At 40.3% G+C, this 19664-nt stretch overlaps 1 protein-coding gene across 2 annotated transcripts in view; it reads left to right on the top strand.

Moving 5' to 3' along the window:
- Nucleotides 1–2839: 2839 nt before the first annotated feature.
- The window catches only part of RASSF3 (Ras association domain family member 3), an 80775-nt gene continuing 63950 nt past the window's right edge, over nucleotides 2840–19664 (top strand). The window contains exon 1 of one of the 2 annotated variants that reach the window (XM_042468445.1): nucleotides 2840–3221. In XM_042468445.1, the coding sequence (XP_042324379.1) occupies nucleotides 2855–3221 (367 nt within the window). In that variant the 5' untranslated portion in view covers nucleotides 2840–2854. Of the gene's footprint in view, nucleotides 3222–12386; nucleotides 12526–19664 lie in introns of those variants that run through there. The other variant, XM_042468446.1, reaches the window with a different exon arrangement.

The following is a 19664-nucleotide window of genomic DNA, read 5'->3' as shown; positions in this document are numbered from 1 at the left end:
TAGCGTTCAGATATCTAAAGAATGGGGGATGGAAATAGTTTGCAAAAATAAGTGCTGCATTGCAGTAGCAAATTCTGTAGACACTTCATGCAATCTAGAGATTGTTGACTGGTCAACTTTTTGTTCAGCAGTTCATGCTGTTAGAAATCACACTTCCTTCACTAAAGTGTCTTTAGTTTGCTGTTGAACACTCCTTGCAGTAACTCCTGTCACTTTTTAATAATGTATTTATGTTCACTGATCTCACTGAATTGGATGTAGAAGAATGTTGCCATGCTCCTAAGTATTTGTATTTTAATGCATTCATGGAATATGTGGCTTTGTGTTTAGAACATCTTGAATGCTTTGGGCCTCCCACCCCCCGGGAAAGACAGGATTAATATTAAACAAATTTAAAAGTTTGTGATACAGTTTAGTCTGCCCTCCCTTTTAGGATGTAGAAGGTAATCCCACTGCTGTTTGTATGCTTCATTTAACAGAGTGGAACTGGTTTCTGAATAAATATGTATAGGCTTGTGCTGTCAAGGTCTGACATTCAGCCATAGTGGCAACTTTCCCACCATAACTATGTTCTTGTTATTTATGCATTTATATCCTGCCTTTTCCCACAATACTGGGTCTCAGTGTAGCTTGCAAAAATTACAACATATACAGTTAAAAGTATTTGCAAGGAAGTAAAAACAAATGGAACTAATTAAAATGCATTTAGATTTTCTATACATTTAAAACTATTTAGAACAAATCTATTAAAAGACAAAAGCAGAACAGCAGCACACTATTAAAAGCTCTTGCAGTCAATTTCTGCGGCTGCAGAAAATGTCCTCTGGGAGGGCACCGCCCTCTTTTAAGGGCTGTAGTAAGTTCCTCCCAGAGGACCTGAGGGTATGGGGCAGATTGTATGGAAGCAGGCGATCCCTTAGATAGGTTGGGCCCAAGCCATGTAGGGCTTTAAAGGTGATAACCAACAGAAGCTCATGCTGCCAACTTTCTTTCCTTCAGTTAATCTGAAAGGTGCTACAAGACCTCTCTACATACTGTCATCATGATAGTTAAAGCAGTTGAATACTTTCATTTTTCATTCTCACATTGAATAGGAAAGCAATATTGAATGCTGCACAAACTAAATGTAGTAGTTGGCCCTCCTTAGCCACGGATTTTTTGTCCATGAATTCAAGCATCCATAGCTTGAAAATATTTTAAATTCCAAACAGCAAATCTTGATTTTGCCTTTTTATAGAGGGGACACCATTTTGCTATGCCATTATAATTAATGGGATGAGCATCCATGGATTTTGTTATTTGGGGGGGAGCCTGGATCCAAACCCCAGTGACTAACAATAACACACTGTAAAAAATGCATCATTCTACAATGTTGTTGCTCTGCAGCATTTGAATTATAATGGGAAAGGTAGCATCTCCTTTCCCTATTACACACAAATTAAACCCTGTAGCCTTCTTTAAAGGCCCTAAATACCCTAAAGGCACCAGGTCTTGTGTGATTGTGGAAAATAAGCAGGTTCATCTCTGGCTATTACTTGGATGGGAGACTGCCAAAAAACACCAGGTGCTGTAGGCTATGTTTCAGAGGAAGGAACTGGCAAAACCACCTCTGAGTGCACCTTGCCTAAGTAAACCCTATAAAAAATTCACGGAGTCAACAGAGGACAAGTGACCTGAAGGTGTGCCCACATGCACAGTGCTTCCTTAACAAAACAAAACAAATGGAGCAGAGATTATTTGGGCTCTGTCATTGTATGAATTCAGGCTGGTGACCTAAAAGCTAAACTATTATGCTTATCTTGGCAATTGTTTTTGTTCAGAGAGGATTTGCCTTTGCCTTCATCTGAGGCTGAGAGTGTGTGACTTGTCCATGGCTGAATAGGGAGTCATTTTAAATCCCAATTCGCTGAATCCTGGTGCCACACTTAAACCATTGTGAAAGACCGGCTCTATGGTTCTGTGGCCATCACATAATTTGAGCTTGCCCTCACTTTTCCTACTTGGTTTTCTGAGGATGGAATTGTATTGTAGCTACTAATCTGTGTATGTTTAGCTGGGGAGCATGAGGCCCTCCAGAAGTTGTATTGCAATTCCAGTTAGACAGCATAGACAACCTAAGTGATCAGGGAAGTTGCCATCCAATAAAAGCTGGAGAGGGGTGCACTTTACAGTATATACCACCCTGGATGTGATAGCTTCATTTTCACACAGCTTGTGCTCTACTGTGTGGCAGTGTTTAGAGTTTTGGTTTGTGCAATGCTGGGCCCAGTGTGGCATAGTGTTTTGAGTGTCAGACTAGGACTCTTAAGGACCAGGGTCCAAATCCCCGCTCGGCTATGAAGCCCATTGGGTGATCTTGGGCAAGTCACACTCTCTCAGCCTCAAGGGGAGGCAATGGCAAACCTCTTCTGGGCCAGTCTTGCCCAGAAAACCCATGAACCTGTCATGTTGGATCGCCATAAGTTGGTAACGGCTTGAAGGCACACGACGGCGACAAAGGTATCACTGTTTTCTGGACTGTGGATGTTGTGCTTGATGACCAATGAAAGCCAATGTGGTTTGCTGGACTATGACTCTGGGGACCAGGGTCAGATTCCCCACATGAAACCCACTGCGAGACCTTGTGCAAGTCACACTCTCTCAGCCTCAGGGGAAAGCAATGGCAAATCCCCTTTGAAGAAGCTTGCCAAGAAAACCCCATGAGGCAACTTTAAGGCGCACAACAACAACAACGACACCAAGGTGTCCCGCCCTCCTTGGCAACTGCCGCCCAAGTGGCCCTGAGGTAAAGTGGCGCCTTCGGGCCAAGAAGGAGGGCGAAGTGGTCCCTGAGGTGGCTCTGGGCAGCGCCGCCATGGCCGAAGCGCTCCCTCTGAAGGCGCCCCTCCTTCCTCTTCTTCTCCCCCGGGAGAAGAGGCCGCGGAGGGTGCCTCGGGCCAAGGGCCTCGTCTTCCCGCCTCCTCCTCCTCCTCCTGAGCCAGAGGATCAGGAGGGCGCCGCGCCGCCTCCTCAGCCTCGTTGTCCCGCGCTCGGGCGCCGTCGCCAAGGGCTGCCCCGGCCCCGCCATGTCAGGACCATCTTCCAGCCCCAGCCCCAGGAGGAGGAAGAGAAGGGGAAGAGGCGGCCCCACCGCTTCAGGCCCCCCGCCCAGGAGCAGGAGGGCAGGACCTGGTGCGACCTCTGCTGCCGCTTCATCTGCTCCGACGGACGGCGATGCCAGGGTGAGAGGAGAGGACCGCCCGGGGAATGCCTGGCTGGCGTCCCCATCACCACCAGCAGCCCTCCTTTACTCCCTTCTTTCCTTCTTTTTTTCCTACTTCCCTCCCTTCCCTCCTTTCCTTCCCTTCCTTCTTTTTTTCTTCTTCCTTCCTTTTCTTTCTTTCATCTTTCTTTCTTTCCCTTCCCTCCGTCCTTTTCCTTCCTTCCTTTTCTTTCTTTTCTCTTTCTTTCTTTCCCCTCCCTTCCTTCCTTCCTTCCTTTTTCTTTCCTCTTTCTTTCCCCTCCCTCCCTCCTCCTTTCCTTCCTTCCTTCCTTCCTTCCTTCCTTTTCTTTCTTTCTTTCGTCTCCCTCCCTCCCTCCTTTTTCTTCCTTCCATCCTTCCTTCCTTCCTTCCTGCCTGCCTGCCTTCCTTCCTTTCTCCTCCCTCCCTCCCTCCCTCCCTGGGGGTCTATCTCCATCCCTTCCTCGGTGCCCACGCCTTCTTCCCCACTTTCCTTGACACTCCTCAAGGGTTGGTGTCACCTGGGGATCTAAGTAACTCCAAGGTGTCTCACACACAGACACCCATTGACCTCCCATTCCACACCACACAGGATCCTGAGTGATGCCTTTTTGCACTAACATTACTCATACATCGTAATTGCCATAGACCATTTAATGTCATGCTAATAGCTGTGACATAAACATCTAGCAAAGTCAAAATTTATACCTTCAAATCACAATACCGTACGCACAAGCTAAATGTATTTACATAGACATAGTGAAGATGGGGTTAAAATGTGATGTTTTCAAAGAAAATCTTAAAAGAATAAAAAAAATTAAAATTTCAATTTTTAATTTTTTAAAAGTGTTGGAACTCCTATATTTGCTGTGTTTGTGTTCCCTTAGTAACTTTGCCTGCCTAAACTCTATAAGAGTTGGAAACAGATATGACCAAATAAAAGCTAAAAACACTCATATAAATATAAATGCATACTTCTTAAGTCCTTCCCAAACTGGAGGACATTTTGACATTCCTCCAGGATGTGTCCTGGAAAAGGAGGACCTCTGGTTACCCTAAACTTAGGTCCTCCAGATGTTTGGGACTGAATTTGTGATGGTTGTCCAACTTGGGTGTGAAATGAAGTCCAAAACATCTGGGGTACTTAAGATTTTGGAATGGTGACTCCATGAATTTCATTCTTAGGTAAGAAATACTTAGAGGTGGATTGACACTGCTTTCAGAGTTTAGACAGGCAAAGTTACCTTTGTGGTTCTTGCTTTATATTTATCTACTATTTATTCTATATACATTTTCCTCTTGTTTGGGAGCCATGTATGTCACTAAAAAGGTGCCCTCTCCAAATTAATTAGAAGCAGATGTTTTAAATTAAAGTGTGCTTATTTAAAAAAAACAACAACAACAACCCTGCAACTGGTGAGTATAATTTCTGGTATTCCCTCCCCACTTTTTCTTCTAAAAAGACGTAATGTCTCTCATCCTGAAACAATATTTTGTGTGTATGTTCTAAAAACAAAGCGTGGTTCTTGCTTCAAAATGGTGGTTTTTAACCTGTAGGCAAATTTAATAACTATATTAATCAGTCAGTTGAAAGTCATACTTAATTTACCAAGATTTCCTGATTCTCCTGCTTTTTCCTACATACACACTTTCCTCTCCCTCCCCAAAACATGTGCTATTAGGGCTTTCAGATGTTGCCTTTTATGCAGCATAAGCCTATCCATGTTCAATTGGCCTTCCTCCCATATAAGTACTGTAGGTGTAAACTTATAGCCTCCTTGACTGCTTGTTGTTGTAAAGTGGGGGGCAAGAGATGTGCTGCTGACCAGGGCGGGCAACATGTAGAGTTGCAGAAGTTACTTGTCTTCAACGCCTATCATCATTAGCAATATTGGCTAGGGCTGATGAGAGTTACAATACAACAATGTGAGTAACCTCACATGTTACTCGAAAGTGTTTCAATTGCTCTCACCCACAAACTTAATTGATAGAGTCACACTGGATACCAAATTTCTGGTTTCTTTAGAGGAGAGCTAGGGAATGTTTGCCCTTTCAGAGGGAATTGGACTCTAACTCTCTTTGACTCCATCCAAAATAGCCAATAGTTGGGATGATGGGAGTTACAGTCCACCAACATTTGTTAATTACCGTTTTAGAGTCTTTACTTTTTCCCCAAGACTGTCCATATAAATGTCTCTAGGACTATCAGTAAAAACAGTAGAGAATTTTTGGATTTTAGGACTGAAAAAATGCAGGATTTTAGGTTTTATTTGAAAAGCAGAGTGTTTTTCCACATTCCCCTTATGAATAGTAGTAGGAAAGAAAAGTATTCCTGTCTTCAGATTTTATTCTGAACTTTAAGTTTCATCTCTCAAGAATAGTCTTAGTCACAACTATCTTTGCTTTTTGTCTATATTTCTTATCTCTGTAGACTCAAATTTTTGGGTACCTAGCTCTTTGGGGTTTGGTGTCTCTCTCACAGTAGTATATATTATTGTAGATGTTTAAGTAATCCAGAGTCACTGTAGAGACCACTACTTTAATTTTATGTGGCCTCATCTTGCTTTTAAACTGATAAGTACTCAAACACCTGAGTATGTGGAAACCATACTTATCTTTAGAGTGACATTCTTTTTCTCCTTCAACCAGATGAGTTCACTATTTAAGGGAACAATTGTGTTTTTCTAGGGTACAGAGTGCTTCACATAATTTAGCTCAATGTTTTTCCTTTAATCTGAAACATCAGAGTCCCCAAGAATACAATGGATATTGTTTTTGATCTGGTAGTTTGTGACTAATCACCTGCCTGGTTTGTTTAACTGGGTGGTGTATGATGTTAAAAGTTGAAAATTGTTGTTCTAATACTCACTTTGCATGAAAACTGGTTGCTCATTACAAGGGAGAGAGAAAATGTAAGTTTGAAATATGGTGTAAACATTTTATCTTCCTAATATGATTTGGGTTGAAAGTTTGGTAAGGTTACAAAAATAAGCAACACATCTTGATATACGTATTTGAGTTTAAGAACATGAGGTAAGATAAGATAAAGTACTATTAGGAGGAACAGGATAATTATTAGTAATGAAGTACAAGTAAAAAGAGCCAGCATGGTGTAGTGGTGTCAGTACTGGGATACAACTCTGGAAATCAGAGTTCAAATCCCCATTTGGGCAGGGAAACCCACTTGGTGACCTTGGACAAGTCACACTCTCTCAGCCTCAGAGGAAAGCACTGGCAAAACCATTATGAACAAATTTTGACAAGAAAACCCTATAACACGGTGACCCTAAGGCAACCCTAAGTTGGAAAGGACTTGAAGGCCCAACAACTTGAAAACTTGTGGATATGCCTACAATTACTGCTGCGTTGTTGAAATAACTGCTTTTGATAAAAACAAGGTAGAAAGGGTTTCTGAATTTAAGCACAAAGCAGTTTTAAAGTTATAATGGAATGTGACCAATAGAGGAAACTATTTCACATGTCCAACCTTTATGTTTATATATAATTGCAAGAAAACACTTCATATTTCTCTTGTTTTTCAAAAACCAAAAGAGACAAAGTTAGTGATCTGTGAAACAATTTTCATGGAGGAGAGCCAAAGTACAACCTGCTGGTAACCTTCTGTGGCCTTGGAACTGGTTTTAACTTCACCTTTCTGGTCTTACAACTGGTTTTTTAAATGACACATACAGTACTCATTTCAGTCAACCCAAACAGAACATTTTAAACATACTAGATTAATAAGATAAATGACAGAAGTGGAACTTGCAAGCCATGTAATGAATCTCATAGGGGATGATTCATTTGCTTACAATTAAAATTTGGAACATAGTTTTTTGTGGGTTTTTCGGACTATGTGGCCATGTTCTAACAGAGTTTCTTCCTGACGTTTCGCCAGCATCTGTGGCTGGCATCTTCAGAGAACGTTTGCCTGGAAAAGACTTGGCTATATATATTGTGTGACCTGGAAAGGCAGGAGTGATTTGCATGTGTATTGTTCTGTTGCTAATGGCTGGCCTCAGGGTGGGAGGGTCTGCAAAAGAGGATTAGTGTCTGCTTGATTAGTGCTCATTGTCTGCTGGGAAACCCCTGACCCTGGGAGATTTCTCATTTGCATTTGTTGAGTCTTTATCTTGCTATCTTTCAGGACTGGTAGCCAAACCTTGTTTACTTTAATTCGTCTTTCCTGTTGAAATTGCCCAGGTATTTGAGGATTTCAATGGCTTCCCTTTGCAGCACCCTCGTCATGTGCGAGGGTTGCCTGGGGGAAGAGCGCCCACACGCACCGCAACCCTCGCACGTGATGAGGGCGTTACAATGGCGCAGCCCTGTTTACATGCATGGCGCCGTGCGGCACTTACATAATGAGTGCGCCAGTAGTGCACTTGTTATGCCACCGCCATGGTGTAAAAAGAACCCACTTTTTGCGGGTTCTTTTTCTGCCGGCGGGAAGCCACACCATTTGGTAGCTGAGGCTTCCTTCCGGCAGAAAAATAGGCGCTGGCAGGCCAACCTTTTTGGCGCCGCCCCTTACCACGCCTAAGCTACAAGGAGAGCAAGCTATGGGGTATTGTTGTTGCATGCTTTCAAGTAGTTTCTGACTTATGGTGACTCTAAGGCAGGGGTAGGCAACCTGCGGCCCGTGGGCCGGATGCGGCCCAGCGAGGCCTTGGCTCCAGCCTGGTCCTGCTGTGATTGCCGCCGGGGCCTTTGGCCTCTCGTGTGCAGGGCAATTGTTTATAGAAGCCTCAGAAACATGCATTTATATTAACATTTTTTAAAAAATCAGCAAATTTTTTCACGTGTCCTCCACTTTTTAAAAAAAAGTGTCCACCATTTGAAAATGACGTCCTACATTTGTTCCGGTTTATTTATTTATTTAATTTTTTTCTAAAAAATTATTTAATTATTTATTCCCCCCCCCCCCCCAGTTGTCTGAGGGACAGCAACCCGGCCCCCGGCTCAAAAAGGTTGCCTACCCCTGCTCTAAGGCAAACCTATCACAGGGTTTTCTTGGTATGTTTCTTCAGACAGAGGGGGTTTGCCATTACCATCCTCTGAGGCTGAAAGAGTGTGACTTGCCCAAAGTCACCCAGTGGATTTCTGTGGCTGAGCCAGGATTTGAACCCTGGTCTCCCTGTGTCCTAGTTGAACTCCCAAACTATTACACCATGCTGGCCCTTACTCTGCAAATAATAGCTATTTAAAGTTCTGAATTGCATTCATTTACATGTTGATGAATTAAAAATATTTTAGCAATCATACTCTTCTTCCTATTAGCATATCTAGTGATTCAGTTTTTCCAGAAGCCTTAGTTACGTTAAAAATAAAATGTGGGTAAACTGCAGAGACAATTGCTTTCAGAGACCTGAGCCAGTGTGTGTATTATTCAAATAGGCCTATTTCTTGGCAACATCTGTCTGTCTGTATGAGAAATTAATGCAGATTTCTTTTTTATCTGGAAATCAGGATGACCACATGAACTACTTTCTGGTGAGAGGATGTATATCTGAGCTGCTCTGTTTGTTGTTCAGTCAAACTATGGATTAAATTTCAGGAGAAGTCATTCATTTTTAAGTACCCAAGCTTTAGTCTCAGGTTGCATATCTGTTCTTAATTTTCTCTGTGCCAGAAATTATTGGCGTTCTTAACTCATACTTTTGGAGGATGAATTGACAAATGAACAAAAATGAAAAATGTTTCACATGAATTATAAATATGTATCAAGCTGAAACAAAGCCACTGGAACATGTAAAATTCCATTAAGTAGGGAGCATGTTACTCATATCAGTTGTATGGTGGTGCAGGTGGTTATCTCTATTTTCCTAAATTGTGTTTGTACTTATATTTACTCTTTTTGTTTAAATGTTTATGCAGCTGATGTTGTATTATCCTAATTATATATGTTACCCTAATGGAAGCCTAAAAATCTTTTAAAATAATCACCTGTGTGGTCCACAGGAAATATGAATAGGGAAACATATTAATATAAATGCAGATAATAACATTGCTTTTAGAAAACTGTATGATCAGAAAATGAGATTGTGAGCCCTGGGCCTGCTTAGTCATATGCTACTACAGTAATAGGAAATACTTAAGAGCATTCAGTTCTGATGAGTAGGTATATGTCTAAGCATGCCTAGGGCTGATAATCTCATTTTCTGAACCTCATGCAGTTTCCTAAAAGCAATGTTTCTGTCTGAATGAACTGAGCCCATCTATTGAATTAATGGTTTTAGGATCTGAAACTGTATCTGTAGTTAAGAAAGTTCATGCATTGGACAAGTTGTCATGAAAACCTTTTCCTATACTGCTGCATTTTATGACAACTGTTTTATGACAACTGTTATGAACTGAATAAAATTTGGGTTGATCTGTGGTCCATAATATACCACATGAGTGACACTGGCATTACTTAGGGATCTTTACATAACTGTTTCATGGACTAACAAGAGAAGTTATGGCACTGCCATCCAAAAAGAGCCGGGAGAAGGTTGCATCCCAAATACAGATTCATCAAAACTCAGTTGTCAACAATTGACTGATATATAGTAACAAATTTAATGCAAGTAGACATCACTATATGTAATCCTAAAAATACCAGTAGGAGCCATAAAATGGAAGAACCAACATAGTAAAAAGGAAGCCTTCCAACAAAAGAAACAAAACAACAACAACAAAAAATGTAGTGGAGTGAATGTTATGAGCAGAATAATGAATGAATGAGACAGTGTGACTTTAGTGTGAAAGCAGAGTTTTGCGAGATGGGTGTTTAAAGGATCCGTTTCTGCAGAGTGTCCTCATGTTGTCTAATTTCGGAATGTAAAAAGAGTAGCAAATTGTTGAGAATGTTTCTAGACAACAAAGGAAAGGTTTACTTGGGGAAAAAATATAAGAATCTCTCATTATTTATATTCACTCTGCAGAGCTGGAAATTCTGTGATTATATAAGTAAAGATGTAATGTGAATAGAGAGCTCTGTTTGTACTGCTTCTATTATTTTTCTCAGATTATTAAATATTATTAAATAAACTTGCTACTAAAATATTAAATGTTATTTTGTTTTAATAGAATAATAGTTACATGTTCTTAAGGAAAGTACCCGTTTCATCACTTGCAATAAAAAGGTTGCTTTGCTGTATTGTATAGTGGCAACATCTACATGTTGTGAACTTCCAAATCTACCATGAGCATCATATTGGATTTAAGCAAAAATATGTTTGGATAAAAGTAAAAGGATCACAAGTGGGACTTTTTCTGAAAATCTCAATGAATACACAGATATGAGTGAACACATCCTTGAAAATATGCCAATATGAGCACTTTGGAGTATGACTGAGAAACTACTGTCTGAATTCAGAGGAAAGCTGATTATTAATTCTGGAAAATCATATTTTTCCGTGGCTTGCTGAATATGTACACTTGTTTATTTGTGATTTTAAAACTGACAGGGCTGAATAGTTAGAAACATATGAAGCTGCCTTAAACCACGTCTCATCACTGATCTATTTAGTTAAGTATTGGCCACACTGACTGGCAGCAGTGCCCCAGGTTTTCAGACAGGTCCCTTTTGTAGACCTACCTGGAATTGACAAGGTTGAGCCTGGGACCTTTTGTATGGAAAGCATGTAATTTAGCACTGAACCATGAGCCCTTGCTAGTTTAATTATGGACCATAAAGTTAAGTGTTTATTGTCATTATAACCTGTCTATCTGTTGAGATGCAAAGGCCAGGATCCCATTGGGTGTTTCAGCTAGATTCTACTCATTTTGCCAAAACCAGCAACTCTTTCCCTTTATATAACCCCTCCCTGTGTACCCTAAAAGATCACACTGGAGGGCTGCAAATCAAGCTTTAATATCCAAATGGGTCCTGACCAAAAGGTTTCAGTAATAGGCTCCTAATGTTTATTTTGTTTTTAGTTACTCTTTACTCACTTTACACTTTACTCCTATGTGCCTTCTGTTTCCTGTGCTACACTGTGCTAGACAGCATTCTTCAAGCTGGATATCTGTTTTCTATTCTTAAACTGACACTGGCTAAAGAATTGTGACATATTTGGTACAAGTGTAATGCTTGCTTTGTTTTCAGGGACTCATTGACCTAGGGGATATAAGCTATCCCAATTCAGCATGGAAAAAAGTAAGTTAAAAATATCTGAAAGTGGGGGTTTAAATATTTTACATGTTTTAGTCTGTAGGAGTGAAACATGACTATCTACAGAATGGGTGATACTCTGCCTTGTGTTATACAGACTTTTAAATAACATTCTACAATTCTGGCAGCGAAGGCCTTTGTTCCATAACATCTTCAGTGAGCTGTTTTGTCTTGTATTTGTCCAAGAAAATGTGAACTAAATTAGATAACTGAAGGAGATAAATTGCAAATGGAGGATGTGATCTGGATGAAAATAATGTAACTGTCTGAAACCATAATAAAAATATTTCTGGTAATCACTGTTGTGTAGATTCAGTCCTCTGAAAGCACTTTTGTCCAAATTTAATAGTATATAATGTAAATTTTGTAGACTTTGTAGAATGAAATTTGAGGTCCTGAAAGTAGTGTTATTAAGTGATTTGATTCATGTGACAGCAAAAGTAATTGGTTTGTAATAGTAATTTAAGATTGTATGCTAGGAGTCTTTAGCATACATATTTGGAAGAAAGTCTAGAATTTTTTTAATAAAATTAAGTAACTAGGTAAATATGAGCATGATAGGGTTTTTGTTACATTTTTTTAAAGAGGCACCTCATTTTAATCAGTAACTGTTAAAATAACAATACAATATATACATTACTTAACATTTTAGTAAAACACTGTTCATTTGAGAAGATGATTTCAGAATGGAAAACTGTTATACAGCTTTCCATTGTTGGCTTATAGCCTGTGGAACATGCTACAAAGAATAAGGTTTTAAAAAACACAGTTTTTTCAGAGATACAGTTGACTTAATCTTACTATAACTTAATTACTTGATAATCTAGCACTGTGGTTGTATACAAAGATAGAGATCTTTAGATCTCTGAATGGGGAAAAGAGGATTTAGGACCAACAGGTGGTCTTGAGACATGCTGGCTGAGGTTCTATTCACAGCTATCTTACAGTGTGTGGATATTTGAGGCGTTTTCTTTCCTTTCTGTACTTCTCTTCAGTTACCTCAAGATCAGCAGACAGCTTTTAACTATGGCAATAAGAAATGACTTTAATAAAACTATTAGAAGGATAGCACAGTTTTTTTATTGGTTCCCCAAAACATTGGGTAATCCAAGAAGAAGAAAAATCAAACTTCTTTGCAAATCATCTGGTAAGTTGCTCCTTTTCTTCTCTTCTCAGGGGTAAAATTGAATTATGAAGTATTCATTTTTAATAAAACTGAAATTATTTCTCTTACAGTTTTGTGCAATATTTTAGTGGTGCTACTTTTAGAAGACTTAATTCTAAAACTTACACTAGAATTAAAAAAATTGAGCCTAGCAATGTGTTTCGAGTACCAAATCTGAATAGAGTTCCACCGTCTTTCAAGACAGAAATCAACTTCTGGCTACGCAACACATTATTTGATTCCAGCAGTACTAGTTTCTGGTGGTGAAGAAATCATTTTGTTGCTGCTATTGTTGAGCGTTGCAAATCCTTGCTATCAACTGCTAATTACTCAGCGATCTTACTGTAGATCTACTTTATGTCCCTCTTTAGATAACATTCTTACTGCACAGTTAGGGTAGTTTGATACCACTTAATTGCCAGAGTCCATCCTATGGAATCCCAGGATTTGTAAGTTTGCAGGGTACTTAGAATTTTTTGCCAGAGAGCCCTAATGCTTCACCATACTACAAATTCCAGATTATAGTTGTGTACTGTGAAAGAGACATGTGATGGATGCATCATATGAAATCCCGAAGGTTGGAGTTTGATGAGGAACTAAAGGTCTTTGACAGAGAATTCTGAATATCATAGCTCACGTAACTATAAATTGCAGGATTCAATAGGATAGAGGCATAGCTGTTAAAGTGGTATAATTCGAAGTGCTTTAGCTCAGGATTTGGTTCATAGAGCATCTCAAAAGATACCTTTGAAAACTAGCAAACAGGGCAAGAAAATAGATAATGGTCCCCCTCTCCATGATCTGGGAACCAAGACTATATTGTCACAATAGTAATGGCTAATACTCACTGATAGACTTGCTCTTTATGAATTTGTCTGATTCTTTCTTAGACCTTTCTCTGTTGGAGTCTTTTCATCGATAACACTGGTTATTCATTTTATCAATCAAATTTTGCACCTCCAAAACCCAACAGTGGATCATAGTCCAAGTGCAAAGTGGGAGTCACACCCCACCATTTTAGGGTGAGGCACCTCCCATAGACCGCTGCTGTCTGAATCTCATGCCATTTGATTTGGCTGGGTGAACTTGTGTTTTAATATAGGAAAGGAAGACAAAGTGCCCTCGGTTCTACTTTCTTCACATTGTATATAATTTTAGAATTCTTTGTCATGGTTCTTCCTTCTTACACATTTTACTCTAGTCCATGAGAGAAATGTATATAGATCAGCCTTCCCCGGTTTGATATCCTCCAGACATGTTGCACTGTAACTCCCATTATCTGCTTCCAACATGACTATTATCATGCTTGCTGGGGATTATGGCAGATTACATCCAACATACCTGGATGGCACCAGATTAGGAAAGTCTGTTATGGACAATGGGATATTAAAAGGTACTGCAAGATAATTTAAGGCAAGAGCATGCAACTTCAGGTGACTAGGTCTCTCTCCTGAAAGACTGAATTTCCTGTGGCTGTACCCTATGGTCCCCCTCCCATGTCACTACCACAAAAAATAATTTTAGAAAAGGCATTATTTTTCCTCTGCCATTTTTTGCTCAAAACAATGGGCATGTTCCTCACCTGCTTTGTTCACAAGCATATTAGCACTTGCAAGAGGCTTGTAGAAGTGTGAATTTGCTTTTAAGGAAGTTGCATCAAGAAGAGCAAAGAAGAAAATAATGGCTTTGAAACCAAAATGGGTTTTCTTCCCACAGGTGCAGTAGAGAAGAGCAGGAGACTTTGGGGAGGCTGAAAAACTGAGTGTGGGCTCCATATAGGTTATGGGCTGCATGTTGCCCAAATTTAAGATTTATTAGAACTGGCTTCATATGTTCTTTAACTCCAAGACCAGTTTTTAGAAATATTCCTTCAACTATAAAAAAGATTTATCAGATTCTATGTACATCATATTCCACTGATTTTACCAGCTTTCTGAGCAGTATTCCACTCTAAAAAATGTCCACAGATTTTTTCATTATAGTTTTGACCACTCAAGGAAGAAAAACTCAAATGTAACTCAAACTTAAATGTGCAGAGCTGCCTGAGACTATCAGTGCTCAACATGCGTTGTGATATCTGAAGCCTACGCGCTTGATTGACATCTTGTGGACACAAATGGGAATGGGGAGCAAGTTAATCCGCTTTAAAATAAAGCAATTTAAAATAAATGGGAATGAAAACAGGGTCTAAATGAATTGAAGTAATTTGCCCCTTTTGGTAATGGAAAAAAATTGAATTATTCCCAGAACATAATCCGAATCAGAATCGCGCCAATATAATCCGTTTTATCTGCCAAGTGGGAACGCCCCCTTAGTGTATAGGCAGGTGATATTTCAGGGTCCAGTACTGGCCCAGCGGTCACCACTTTGAATAGTGCCAGGGGAATCACTAATAGGGTGCCAGTCCTACCAGAAGTACAACTCCACTGGGTGTACATCCCTCCTCTGGGGTGCAGTTTGCACCCCTCAGTTAGGCCTCAGGATTGCACAGTATGAAGCCATAACAAAGTGGTGTCAAAGTGCTCTGTTTCTGCGGTGTGCATGCATCATTACTTACAACAGAGTCTATCTTTACATTATTTATTTCCTTGACAGGATTGTTGTATATTTTCCTAAGTCCACAGGAGGGACCATACATCATGTTCCCTAGCAGACACACAGTTATAAGATTAGTCTCGCAGTTCTGTTAAATTTTGTTTCTCAGAACCATTTTAATAAAGAATTCCAGCAGAAAATCAACCTGTGCTTTCTAGATCATAACAAAGCCTTTGATTGTCTAGCTAGTGAAAAACTATGGATTGCTCTTAAAGAAATGTGATGTCTCAGTTATTCTGCTGTGTAACCTGTACTCAGGACAAGAGGGTTATCTCAGGCAGAATATGGAGAAACAAAATGGTTTCCAATTGGCAAGGGGGTCAGGCAATGCTGCATTTTATCACCCTATCTTGTACACTGGGCATATCATACATAAAGCAGGATTAGACTTGAAGGAAGAGACATTAAAACCTGAGGAAGCAACATCAACAATTTAAGATATGCAGATGACATAATGCTACTGGCAGAAAATAGCAAAGACTTGGAGCGATTACTGAAGGAATAAAGTGCAAAGGAAAACATACAGCTGAACATTAAAAATACAAGAATAGTGACTACAGATTATTAACTTTACAGTAGATGATGAAGACAATGAAATAGTTGAAGATTTTCCATATCTTGGTTCAATAAATCAGGATAGAGAATGAAGTCAAGAAATCATAAGATGTGTAGGACCTGAGAGGGCTGCTATGAAGGAACTAGACAAGATCCTGAAGTGTAAAGATATATAATTGGATACTAACATTAGAACTGGCCATGCCGTTGTATTTCTCATTTCTATATGGTTGTGAAAGTTGGACAGTGAAGAAAGCTGTTGGTGTTAAGTGCTTTCAAGTTGGCCCCAACTCATGGCAATGCCGAGGATGAGATATCTCCAAGCCCCCTTCTTCTTCACTGCTCTGCTTAGACTGTGTAGGTTCAGGCCTATGACTTCCCTGATTGAGTCTATCCATCTGACATGCAATCTTCCTCTCTTTCTTCTGCCTTTCCTAGCATTGTTGTCTTTTGTAATGAATCATGCCTTCTCATGATGTGGCAAAAAATATGACAGCCTCTGTATCTTCATCTTAGCTTTCAGGGAGAATTCAGGTTTGATTTGTTCCAGGATCCATTTGTTTGACATTTGGCCATCCACGATATCCTCATCATTCTTCTCCAGCACATTTCAGATGAGTTGATTTTCTTATCCATTTTCCTCACCATCCACTTCTCACATATGTACATGGTAAAGGGGGATACAATGGCAGTTGCATATCTTTACACTTTGGATCTTGTGTAATTCTTTCATAGCTGTCCTTTCCATTCGTAGTCTTCTTATTTCGTGACTGCAGTCTCTGTTCTGATCAATGTTTAATAAGAAAAAAATCAACTCATCTGAAATGTGCTGGAGAAGAGCCTGGGCTCATCCCAGGAGCCAGGGTATTAAAGTGAAACTGTCATACTTTGGACATATCATGAGAAGACATGACTCATTAGAAAAGACAATAATACTTGGAAAAGTAAAAGGCAGTAGGAAAAGATGGAAGACCACATGACATTATGAATCACAGCCCTGAATCTGCAAGACCTGAATAGGGCTATTTATGGTAGGGTGACATGGAAGAGGCCTATCATTCATACTGTCTCCATATGTTGAAGTGCAGGGCAGTGAACTATAACAAAGTAAAGAAGTGATTTTATGTTTTTTCTTGTAATATTGTATGTTCGACACTAGAGGGCAGCATGTTATGCTAGTTAATTAAGATGAGCAAATGCAATGGGGTATGCTAACAACCAGCGAAGCTGATTCTGTTGAGATGTGTTCTCGAGCGCAATTAGCAATGTACAATACATCACAGTAATCTAATCTAATCTGAAAATTCACCAAGTTCAGTATTTGTTTATTGCAAAAGATAAGACCATATGAAAAAGAAAATATTTTATTCTCCATTCTGACAATATCTCATCCTGCTGCTGCTGCTACCAGGCAATAGGATATAATTTTTGAAACTGAACATCTCAAATTTATAAGCATAAAGTAATCTCTCTGTGTTAAAGAGGCTATCAATTGACTATTTTCTTGATAGCTTATATACTACTTCCAGAATCAGAGACACCATCCCTCTGCATATCAGTTGCTTGGCTTCACAGCCAGGAGAGTGCTATTGTACTCATGTCCATAGACATCTGTGTGCCCACTGTGACAACAGAATGCTCAACTAGGCAAAGCTTTGGTCTATTCCAGCAAAGATCTGAGGCTCTTTTATTATAACCTTCAATACAATATCGTATCTATGGGGGATATGTTCCTGGACACATGAAATCACGGGTAATAGTGAATACAGTACTATTGAAACTAATGGCTTCTGGAGGAAGTTGACCACAGAGTTGTACTGGAGGACTTAGAGATTCCTGGAAGGAATACTTCTTTAGGCATTTCTAGGTCCTCCAGCATTACTCTATGGTCAACTTCCACTGGAAGCATCTCACAGTCCCACACTGGAGAACCTATAAAATTCCTAGAGAGAACATATTTTTTCAGATGTGAGTAAGTGAAATCGCAGATACCAGTCCTACAGGTATAGGGCTGTACTATATACTTTCTCATAGCAACAGTAATGCACACTCCTTTCTCTTTTTTCCTGACATCTTGACTTTTCATTTTATTCCTCTTAGAAGACTATATTATTATATAAAACGTGTTGTATTTATTACCTTGGTTACATACAAACAGATGTAATTAGAATGCATGTTTTTCAAAGGTTTTAACTGTAGTTTAAACAAGCTGATCTATACACTAAATACTTCTTTCAAAAGTGTGGAATGTACACTTACTAGAGTAGAATACGTGCATTCCTCTAATAGCAGATTTAATGGACAAAGGCTGCAGGGTGAGCAGTAGTAGTTCAGGAGCAGAAGACTTGATTACATGACTGATCCTGTAAACATGCAATCCATACTTTATGTTGAACAACATCAAAGACTAATGAAAGGGATAATAGGGTCAGTGTGATACAATCACTGTCATCAGTCTGCAAGTGATCAAGGGCAGTCTCAGTGCCAGAAGGGAACATATCTCTTCAATAAAACAGTACATCTTGAACAGACACATTTGGGTGTGCCTGTGCTGATTGCCAGATATACCAGGTAACACAGGCCCAGCACTTCCTGACTAAGGCCAGATGACTGATTCCTTAGCATGCAACAATAATCTAGCTTGAAGTAAAGAAAACGATTAGTTGTTTTCTCCACACAATTTTTGGTCCCCGGAAGTGGCGCCGCGAGGTGCGCACTCACGGCGTCACTTCTGCCGCGCCACATCTGGACGCACAGCGTCCACGACATAACAATGGCAGCGCCCATGTGGATGGGCACTGCCATTTAGGACGCGCTCCGCGTGTGTTGGAAACAGGGCCAGTTAGGAAGGGGCAACCCTTCCTAACCCTAGCACGCCCCTTCCTAACCCTAGGACAGAGCGCCCTAGCCTCTGTTTGAAGACCTCTAAGGAAGGAGACTCCACTACATTCTGAGGGAGTTTGTTCCACTGTAAAACAGCCCTTACTGTCAGAATTTCCTCCTAATATTGAGGTGGAATCTATCCTGCAGTTTGCATCCATTGTTCTGTGTTCTAGTCTCTGGAGTAGCAGAAAACAAGCTTGCTCCCTCCTCAATATGACATCCCTTCAAATATTTAAACAGGGCTATCATATCACCTCTTAACACTTTCTTCTTCAGGATAAAAATCTCAACTTGAACTACAGTCCTCCCTCTGTGCACCTATATTCAAATCAGTGGGACTTGAATATAGGTGAAACTGTTTTTGCAAGGGGGTCCAGAACGGATCCCCCATGAAAAAGGAGGGGCGACTGTATTCACTAGCTAGATTAGGATATAATAGTAGTGTCATTGGGGGGAGTGTGGGGGATGAGGCCCACACTGGGTGACACTCCAGAAGGGGGGGCAACACCTAGTCAGGGGGCCCTCATCCTCCCCACTCTGTCTGCAGTGCATGCTGCACTGTCCCTGGGGTGTGCGCTCCTCTCCCTGTGTGTATGAGTGGTTCTTTCCATGGGCATGAGCACCTCTCTGTCCATGCATGTGTGCATGCCGCTCTATTCCCGCATGTGCTCTGTCTCCCAAGCACCGTCCCATCCTTTACCTCATTAGGAAAAGGATAGGCCAGCTCAGAGCAAGAGAGTGTGTGCTTTCCCCGGAAGCTGCACCCCAAAATCCAACCAGAAGCCTCACCCCCAGAAGTCCTGCTCCCCACATCGGATGATACCCGGTGTGGGAATGCCACTGGGATATAACCTTTATGTATATTTAAAGCCATTAGTAAACTTTTGTTTAAACTACAAGCCATGCATTTCTTGGTTTTGGAGTCAGTCTCAGTTCTTAGAGAAGCATAGTTAGACAAGAGCTCTTTCTTTGATTTCTCTAAAAAGAAAAATATTTCATGTATTAAACAGAAAGCATTCTATATAACCTAGGGCAGTGATGGCGAACCTATGGCACGCGTGCCAGAGGTGGCACTCAGAGCCCTCTCT

The sequence above is a fragment of the Sceloporus undulatus genome, chromosome 5, assembly GCF_019175285.1.
Source record: "Sceloporus undulatus isolate JIND9_A2432 ecotype Alabama chromosome 5, SceUnd_v1.1, whole genome shotgun sequence".
Taxonomy (NCBI): Eukaryota; Metazoa; Chordata; class Lepidosauria; order Squamata; family Phrynosomatidae; genus Sceloporus; species Sceloporus undulatus.
The sequence above is the reverse complement of the archived record's forward strand: the minus strand, read 5'-3'. Positions and strand labels throughout refer to the sequence as shown.